Raw genomic sequence first — 9,886 nt, 5'->3', positions numbered from 1 at the left:
AGCATAGACCCAGGAGGAAGAGGGACGCTGGTGAGCTAGGTCTTAGCCTCCCGGGTTTTCCTCCTGTGCCTCTGCTAGTCTCTTCTCAGCCGCCTTTCAGGCTCCTGCTCTGCCTCTGTCCTACAAACGCTGGTGGCCCCAGACCCTCACTGCACCTGTACCTGCACCCACGGCTTCAGGGGACAGCACCCAGCCTCAGGCGCAATCCAGACAGCAGTATAGGTCGTCTCCCAGCCTAAATGAACCCAGCCTGACCGTGGCTGCTCTGAAGACACGGCCCCAGCTGTAGCAAGGCAAGAGAAGATGATGGGCCCAATCGGACATCTGCTCTCTTGGGCATTTATTGAGGAAATCTGAAAATGGGGCATGTGACAAGGAGAGCCAGAGATCAAGGGCATGGACAGAAGGGCCAGAAAGGTCTGGATGGCCAACTGCAAACTGCACTTACAAGGAAGGAGAGACTGAGTGCAGAGGAGGCAGAAGAGGGAGGACAGGAGTGTCCGACTCCTAATTTCAGCGCAGGTCATGATCTCACAGTTCATGAGTTCAAGCCCCACATCAGGCTCTGCACTGACAGGACAGAATCTGCTTGGGACTTCTCCCTCATTAGTGCTCTATCTCTCCCTCAAAAATAAATAAATAAACTGGAGAGAGAGAGGGGGGTGGGGACAAAGCAGGAAGGATGCTGAGTCATCACACACACCTAGTGGCCCCTAGAGCCTCCCCAGGTCAAGGAGGTTTCTGACACCTGTCCAGAGGTTCTGAACACTACACCTTTGAAGTGAGTCTTTGCTCATGGGGCGCCTGGGTGGCTCAGTCATTTAAGCGTCCAACACTTGATTTCAGCTCAGGTCATGATCTCACGGTTCATGGGTTTGAGCCCTGCATCAGGCTCTGTGCTGACAGTGTGGAGCCTGCTTGGGATTCTCTTTCTCTCTCTCTCTGCCCCTTCCCCACTTGTGCTCTCTCTGTCTCTCTCAAAATAAATAAATAAACTTAAAAAAAAAAAGCCTCTCTCTCTCTTTCTGTCCCTCCCCCATTTGCATTCTTTCTCAAAAAAAAAAAATCACAGGGACATTTGGCAAAAGTGGAATGGGGTGTCTAGGTGAAGGGTGTATGGGGATTCTTGCGATTTTCTCTATGTTGAAATGGTTTCAAAATAAAATTATTTTTTAAAAATCAGCAGGAATATCTCTTCTCTCTCTCTTCCCCCATCCACCCACCAGTTACAGAGGACATGGCAGAGATTCTGAGGTCCCAGATCCAGTGACAGCACCAGCAGAGGGAAGGGGCCAAGGTCCCTCGACAACTATTGCCTAAGAGCCACCCTTCCTCCCTTCCTCGTCAGGTATACCACTTTGGACCTTCCGTGGGCAATAAACCTCGTGTCTTAAGCCACTGAGCTGGGGGCAGGGGGGGCCTTTTACTACATTATCCTAACTCATCCCTTCCTCAACAGCTGGCTGCACCTCTCTGCCTGACGTCCCAAAGACCCCCAAGGAAACACCTCGTCCCTAAGCTTGTCAGCCATTACTGTGCTAGCCAGGTATTCAGGCACCGTTTGGTCTTTCTCTCTCTTCCTCGGCCCCCGTGCAGTCAGGGCCACCTCGGGTGCCCTGGCAAGGTCTTCGCCATGCCCAGCAGTCCTGCTTCAGCCGTCTTCTCCCCATCCCTACACTCCGGGCCAATGGAGCTGCCTCCTCACCCCCCAGCCCTGCTCCTTCCCAATTCCCCCGCACTTAGCACCGCCAGCACACACACACACACACACACACACACACACACCTGGTTTCACACTTCCTCGTCCCAGTTCCTGCTGCTCTCAACCTGGAATAGCCTGTTTCCTGCCCTCCTTTTGGGGTTCAGCTCCTAAGACAACTGGATGAGGCCTCGCCCGATGCCCCCTCCCTGGGCCCGAGGACACAGCCTTCCACCTGAGTGGACAGAGCAGCCCTGCTGGTTGCACTGCTGGGCTGACACACCCACCTCCCCAGAATTGCTCCTTGGTGCCCGCCGGAATGCATCGTTCCCTCCCGCTCGCAGCTGAGTCAGACCTCAGCCCGCACCCCCTGCCTGCATTAATTTACCGTGGACTCACTTTGCTCCCCGGACCATTCCTAATCTGTAAGGGAGAGAATGACGATCACAGGAATTGATGAGGTCAAGGTCACCCAGAGGTGGCACTCCACAGGTAGATGTTAGAAGCAAAGCACTTTCAGCAATTCTCACTGCTTAGAATTAGCCCTCGAGTCATCCCCCAAAAGGCATTTGACCTGACAATGACAATGACGTGAAGGCCTAAATGTGCAGGACCCTGGGTGCACAGTACATGTTCTTGACTTGCAGGGTTGGTCTTAGCTCCCTGGGGCTGCCCTGGTCTCCTTGATAACTTTGAACTCCCCAATCCACCCCCAGGGTCCAGTACAGGCCTGGACACACCCCGGGCACTCTGTAAACACTCGCTTCCAGGCCAAGTCCCCCACCCTCCAGGCTCTGCAAGCCCCACGCAGTGCTGACAGGCCCCAGGACCAGAGGCCAGGCCCAGCCTGGCGCAAGAGACTGCCATGAGCTCACACCCCAGCTGAGAAAGCAGGACAGGAAAGGTATATTTCTGTGCCTGATGGTTCCCTACTCCCAGTGCAACTTTCAAAACATAGAAGGAAAAAAAAAGAACCTATTAGATAGGAGTAGAGACTTTCTCCTACACATCCTCTTTATTCTCTACCCCCAGCTAGACACATTCTACCCTTCAAGATCCCTGAGGCCCATTTTATGGGCTGGAAAGTAAAGGCACTGTGTCAGAGTGCCCCTGGAGGCCAGCGACACCCGACATATGAAGACCCACAAATTCTAACTTTCAGAGACTCCACCTAAATGTGTAGTAGAACAGAGAGGTTTTTTTTCCTCTTTGGTCTTCAGAGCTGGCCTTTCTGAGGAAGCCCCAGCCCCAAGGAAGCAGGTGGCCCTGGTGGCCAGCTTATCCAGGAGATAAGGAACAGACGCAGAGCCGGGACGGGGCCTGCCTTCCAGGAGCACCTGTCCGTCGGGACCAGGGTTGTTATGCGGACCAGGGGACCAGGGGCTCCCCAGCAGGAGACATAACAGCGCTGGGTCTAGTGTCAGGGGGCAGAGAGAGGTGAAGGCTCCAAAAAGCACCCCCAAACAGGCTGCCAGGCTGGAGACCCGTGGGGTGGAAGGGAAGTTTGATCCAGATTCCGGAGCTGAACAACATGGGCAGGGATGGGGAGGCGGCCCGGCTGGGGTGTGCCGGGGCAGGGTCTTAAAGGCTGCCACCCTCTGCCCGTCCTGTGGCATTGCACGGCGGCTCCTCTCCCCGGAGGGCTGACGCGGCCTCAGAGCTTGCTCCGCGGGGCCTCTGCCAGCGGCCGCTGCAGCCGCCACACCACCCTCACTGGCTCAGTGGCGCTGTCCAGCTCTCGGAAGCCGCCCAGGTCACCGGTCTGGCCGTACCGCCGCAGGGCCGGCTGGAGCACCGTAATGGGAACGCTGAAGTTCAGGTGAGGGTAGGTGGCCCCCGTGTTATTGTCCCGGGTGTTGCTGGCCACGATGCCTGTTGAGGAGTCAAAGAGGAAAGGGGTGATGAGCAGAGGGCAGACGGGTGGGAAGTGAGGCCCATCTCCAGCAGGGAGGCCCTAGGAGCACAGGGGGCTCGAACCCCCCTCATAGTGACCGACACCCAGACTCCCTCGTGGCCTCCGGCTCCCCACACCCAGTGCTGCTCCCCAGTCTTACTTCCTCCTTAACCCTGTCAGCACCTAACAACGTTTCACTTATTTTGTTACTTTCCTCTCCACGAATGTCCCCTCCATGGCCCTGGCTCAGCAGGCCCTCGCGCCTGCAGAACAGTGCCTGGCACGGGGTAGACACTCAACAAATACTTGCTGACTGAATGAATAAGTGAATCAGACCCACACGCAAGTTTTGTTTGGCCTGCGCAGTGCGCGTGTCTGTGTGCAGGTGGATGTGTTTCGTTGTTGTTTTTAATTTTAAGGAAGGCTCCAGGGGCTTTGAACTCACAATCTCAAGATCAAGAAACACACGCTCTAAGACCGAGCCAGCCAAGCACCCCTGGGAATGTGCTTTTTTAGGCTTGCAGAAGCCTTGCCAACATAGTACAGAGGCGCTGCGTGCCCTTCATCTCACTTCCCCTCACGTCACTGCAAAACGATGATCAAAACCAGGAAATTAACCTTAGAACAAGGCTATTCACTGAAGTGATTCCACAAATGCTTTTTCTGTTCCGGGCTCCAATCCAAGGTCCCGGAAGCATCTAACTGTCATGTCTCCTAAGTCTTCTCCAGTCTGGTCAGTTTCAGTCTTTCCCCATCTTTCATGGCCGTGACACTTGGAAGAGTACAGGTTAGTTATTCTGCAGGACGTCCTTCAGTGTGGGGTCACCTGATGTTTTCTCGGAAGATTGAAGATGGAAAATGCCATCCCATGGCCCTTCTCAGTGCACCCTGAGTGTCACGTCCATAAGCATTTCTTGTGATGCTAACCTTGATCCCTTGGCTAAGGTGGTGTCTGCCGGGTTTCTCTACTGTAGACTTACTGTTTTCCCTGTTGTACGAAATATTTTAGGATCATGCAAATATCCTTGGTTCTACTTTCCATTCAGCAATTCCTTCTGTGGTGTCCTAACGGTGATTTTCTACTTCCCTCAATTTCTTCTACCTTTAAATGGAATTCTTCTGTCAGGAAGAGCTGTCGCTCATCTCCATTTTAAAAGCGTATTCAGTTACTGATGTCAGTGTGGACTCAGATATTCCTTCTTTTCTTCTGGTTACCGTCCAACACTCTTGCTGTGTGGTACACAGCTCAACTTGTTCTCAGGAGGGCTCTTCACGTCGGATCTTCATTTGTCATACGTCTGATCATTCTGTCGTTAGCCTCTTTCCTGCCTCTCCAGCCCCACAAGGCACTCTGGGCTCATATTGGATTTTCCCTGCCTCAGCCCGGCAATGAATCAGTTCCTGGCGCCTTTTATTAGAGAAACCGAGATCTGGGTTCTCTGGGTGCTCATGACAACTGGGGTGTCACTGCTTCTAGCCCCTCCTCTCAGCAGACAGAGCTAGATTTTACACACACACACACACACACACACACAAACGCATGCCTGTATACACACCTAACCTTATTTCTGTATTCACATATCAGTATATATAGGTTTCTAAGTCAACCAATAGGCGGGGGGATGGAAGGCAGACTGTGACAACTGCATCTAATTGTATCACCAGTGAATCATCCAATCGCGCTAAAGGGGAAGGAAAAGAAAGGAGCTGACCCATGAAACTCTCGATCACACTGTTTTTTGCTGGGATACTTTATGGCTAAAGATAAAAAGAACTATCCACACTCAAACACTATAAGTCTAGGTAGGGAATGTGTTTCTCACAGCGGTATGAGTTAGGAATTCTGAAAGTACTTTATCTGTGCACTACAGGTGAAGAAATAAGTAAATCCATGGCAGTGAGCCAGAGCAAGGCAAGATTTCTCGCTATGTGAGAAACGGGTCAGAAATAAGGGAGGAATCACACGAACCTGGTACCAGACTGCAGCTGCAGGTATATCCACACGCATTCACAGCTGGCTTTTTTAAGTGGATAAATTGGGGCCCCTGGGTGGCTCAGTTGGTTAAGTGTCCGACTCTTGATTTTGGCTCAGGTCACGATCTCACGGTTCGTGAGTTGGAATCCCGTGTCGGGCTCTGCACTGACAGTGTGGAGCCTGCTCAGGATTCTCTCTCTCCCTCCCTCTCTGCCCCTCCCCTACTCATGCTCTCTCCATCTCTCCAAATAAATAAACATTAAACAATAAACAAATAAATTGATAAACAGACTTAAAAAAACCCCGAAGTAGTAACCGAAATTTTAAAATCAAAAGATCTCACAACCACATATTTAAAAAAAAAAAAAAAAAGGTTCAGAGTTGCTAGAGAAAAACTGCAGAACCAGGCAGCTTTAGGCCCACACTCCTATGGAATGAGGCACCAATGTGCTGCACGAGAGTGCTGTTCACCCAGTTCACCCTTGACCCTCCATCCCTGCTGTCTTCACTTATTCATTCAGTTACCTGTGCCTCTTGGACTAATCCAACTCCTGAGTTTCATAGATTAAGTAAGATTAAGTGACTTACCTAAGGTTGTGGAGTGGCTTAGCGGCAGAGAAGGCACCAGAACTCAGATCTCTTCCCTTCTGACTCAGCAGCTGCTCCTCCCCACTGTCAGGAGCACAAGTGTCTAACGACCTTGGCTAACTATCTCTTGGGCGTAAGGCCCGCTGTCATCCAAGGCCGGGGGTGGCCCCCACGGCTGTATACCCAGCCCTCACCAGATGCCACTGAGTCTCTGGCAGGGGGCAGGCTGGGAGGGGCCAAGGAGCTGCTTACCCAGGAGGTCTCCAGTGCAGCTGGAGAAGAGGGGTCCCCCGCTGGAGCCGCCATGCACGGCACACGTGGTCTGTAGCATCACCGGTGTGTCACCCACCCGCACCACAGCTGACAGGATGCCCGAGGTCACCGAGGGCCCGCAAGACTGGCCGAAGATGCTGAAGCCCACTACACTGACAGCTTCTCCTGCCAGGGAAGAAAGGAGGGCGAGGTTGGGGGGTCGTCTCTGTCCCTCCGAAGCTCCAAACCCTCTCTGCCTTTCAGGCTGCCGCGAAGATACTCCTGCCTCCGGGGAGTCCGCCACAGGCCCCCACGGGACTTCCGCTGATCTCGCAGCGCACCTGCTCACCACTGGTCCTCGGCATCGGACTATTCTCCAGCCTTCGTTTCCCTGCTGGACCACTCAGTTACTCTTGAGGGTTCCTGGCACCCAGCCCTGGGCTCCATAAATGTTCAGGAAGTTAACACCCATCTCTCCTCCTCGGACTAAGAAGTCTCTTGGTGAAGAAAGAAGTGGGGATGATGGCTCCAGACTGCCCACCAACTTCCTTTACCAAGCACTCTGAATGCACAGGGCATGCGGCTAAATGCTTTACAGGCAACATCTTACCCAAGCCTCACAACGCCCGGGAGTAGGGAGCATTATCCCCGTTTTACAGATGTGAAAACTGAGGCAGAGAATATTAAATGGCCTGTACGAGGACACAGGGCTAGCAGGTGGCACAAGAGAGGCCAGCTCAGAAAGCTTGTGGTCTCTGTCATTCCATCACGCCACACCCACACAGTGAGACCTCTGGTACTTCCACAGCATGCCACACCATTGGAGTGGCTCAAAGGAGCCCCCAAGCTCAGCCCCTCCACATGACGCTGCTGCAGGGCGGCCCGAAGGGAGCCCACCTGCCCCCGGGACGTGAGGCATGCTGGGCACAAGCAGGGAAGCTTCCAAGAGCAACTCCAGCCAAGGCAACGAAACCAGGACGATTTCACGCCAGCCTGGCGCCGCCCTGCCCCATGCCTGCGGCAGGGGTGGATCTAGAGGGTTAGAATGTCCAGCACTGACTTTGCTTCCCGAGCTCCGCCCTGGACCAGAAGGACCCTTGTCCTTTACCTTCGTGGAAATGCTCAGCAGGCACAGGCAGGGAGATATCATGTAGTTCCTCCTCCAGGCTCACCACTGCCACGTCGTAGGGCGAGGTCTCCTGGGTGGCAAATACCACATGTCCCCAGATCGCAGCACTCCTGGGAGCAAGGGGAACAAAATGACAGGCTAGCTTTCTGACCCGGTAGTACTAGGAGGAAGAAGGGGACGAGAGTGACGGTAAAAATCACAGACCAGGGAGTTCAAAGATCTGGCATCAGCCCTGAACCGTACCAGGCAGGGACATGTGGGCACTTAGCCATTCTGCGGTACTTCCAAACGGGCTTCACCAACTGTAACGTACTTCTGCAGAAGCTTCCTGCACTTTGCCGCATGCCCTAAACACCTGACACCTGGAGAGCACTGCGGGCCGGGCCGGCCACGAATGCTCTGTGCACACCATCTCCTTTAGGTCTCCCAGCAGTCCTGAGCACTAGGCGCTGCTATCAGCGCCATTTTAAATGGTGCCTTTAAGGGCCAGAGAGGTTGAGTAACTTTCTCAAGGTCACACAGTAAGTGGCAGAAGCCAGGGCAAGCATTCCCAGTGTTTTCCTTCACTGCCTCATTTGAGGCAGACAATGCTGCCGGTTGGTGGGGCAGACACATGATATCAATCCTGTGTCCCCGTTTACATACATAAACGCTAGCACATCTACAGCTCTTACTGTGGGCCGGGCTCTGTACCAAGACTTTACATGTCAACTCACGGAAGGGCAGCTTAGACGGACTTGCCCAGGTTCACACAGGGGATCCCCACGACACAGTCCACAGGGATCGCCTCCAGCGGACCTGGTGGGTTCCCCAGAAGAGGATGTGTGTGGTGAAGAGGGGTGGGGGTTGGGGTGCCACCCATACAGGGAAATCCTCTATTATCAGTCTTCCTTGTAAAATCACCGCTGCCCTGTTGGCCGCCAGCGGGAAACCCTTACGGCGAAGCTGGGCCGGGCTAACGCTGAACATTCTGTAGAAAAATCTGGAAAGGCATGGACTGCATGGCTAGGCTGAGGTAGGTACAGAAGCTCGGGCATTAACACCAAGGTGCATACTGCTCTGCTCCTGCCTAAGTTAAGGGCCTGGGACTAGAGCAGACACAGAACAGGTACCAGAAAAACACAAGCTAAGGGGCCAAGGCCGCTGTCCCTACTGCCTAGCAAATGGAAGTAAAGAGCAAGGGTGCTTTTCCCTGCAGAGAAGGGACAAATGACTGAAGTCCCAACCTGGCTGTCAGGATCACCCAGAGACTGTTCAAAATACATCTGTGTGCTGGGCCCCCACTCCCACATGCGGATTAGGTGGAGCCCCACACCTGTCATTTCTGTCCCGATGGGAAGATCTGCTCATGATCTAAGAGAGCAGTCAAGTAAGAGTAACAGGCCCCTCTCATCACTCCAGGAAGGCAGCATCCGGGGCCTCTGGAGCTTCACTATCACTTTCAGGGGACAAAACACAGGGCTAGGAAGTCTCCATCAAAGGGCCTAGTGCTGTGTGCCTCGGGGCTCCCAGAAAGCGGTCAGATTTTAGAAGGAATTCAGGCCCCGGAGGGAGTGCCAAAAGATGCCTAGTCAGGAATGCTGGGGACCCCCCCCTCCACAGTTCCCCAGTCCTGAGGTGCTTGGCATCTTGCCCAAGCCCCATTCAACCCCTGCCAGGAAGGAGGCCCAGAACGCCTACACTAGGGCTCTGAATGCCAAGGATGAGGGGAGGGGCTCAGGTTTGCACCCATACTACACCATCAAAGCATCAGCATGATGCCAGAAAGCCTCCCTAATCTTCAGAGTCACGCTCAGAGACCTGATGAGGGGGCAGAGTCGGGGCAATCTTGCGGGCCTTACTTGGGGGGCGCGGTGCGCACCAGGACCCTGGATGCTTCCCGAGGGGCCACATGCCGGCAGGTCACCACGAGGCGGGGCGCCACGGCCACTCCGGAGCCCCAGACGGTGCCACACTCCACCAGCACGGCTGCAGTTGCCCACGGGGGTCCTGGGTCTCGGAGGGTCAGGCCCCAAGGGGCGCTCATCTCCTGCGGTAGGAGGGCGGCCAGGGCATCGGAGCCGGGACACAGGCTGCCCAGCGCGGCTCTGGCGACACGTAGGAGAGGGACGGCGGCGCAGAGCAGCGTGAGGCCCACCCACTCGCGGGCCTTCCAGCAGAGGGGCGCGGCCACCAGCGCCACCAGCGCCCCCGCGGGCCGCGCCGCGAACACTCCGCCGCCCTCGGTGCCCGGCAGGCAGCGCGCGTCGGTGAGCAGCAGCGGGCCGGCCGCGTTGCTGAGCACGCCGCGGCTGAACGTGTTGAGAAAGATGTCCGGGCAGAAGGCCCCGAACGGGGAGCCGCAGGCCA

The 9,886-nt window shown here is 54.8% G+C and overlaps 1 protein-coding gene across 1 annotated transcript in view; it reads right to left on the bottom strand.

Annotated features, from left to right (window-relative positions):
• Positions 1-2,677: 2,677 nt before the first annotated feature.
• Positions 2,678-9,886, bottom strand: part of TYSND1 (trypsin like peroxisomal matrix peptidase 1) — a 7,863-nt gene continuing 654 nt past the window's right edge. The window contains 4 exon segments of the mRNA XM_077778659.1: positions 2,678-3,571; positions 6,409-6,594; positions 7,517-7,647; positions 9,379-9,886. The exon segment at positions 9,379-9,886 is cut by the window's right edge and continues 73 nt beyond it. Coding sequence (XP_077634785.1) covers positions 3,354-3,571; positions 6,409-6,594; positions 7,517-7,647; positions 9,379-9,886 — 1,043 coding nt within the window. The 3' untranslated portion in view covers positions 2,678-3,353.

The sequence above is a fragment of the Crocuta crocuta genome, unplaced genomic scaffold (genome assembly GCF_008692635.1).
Source record: "Crocuta crocuta isolate KB4526 unplaced genomic scaffold, BGI_CrCroc_1.0 scaffold167, whole genome shotgun sequence".
Lineage (NCBI taxonomy): Eukaryota > Metazoa > Chordata > Mammalia > Carnivora > Hyaenidae > Crocuta > Crocuta crocuta.
Note: the sequence above shows the minus strand (reverse complement) of the source record. Positions and strands in the feature narration are given on the sequence as shown.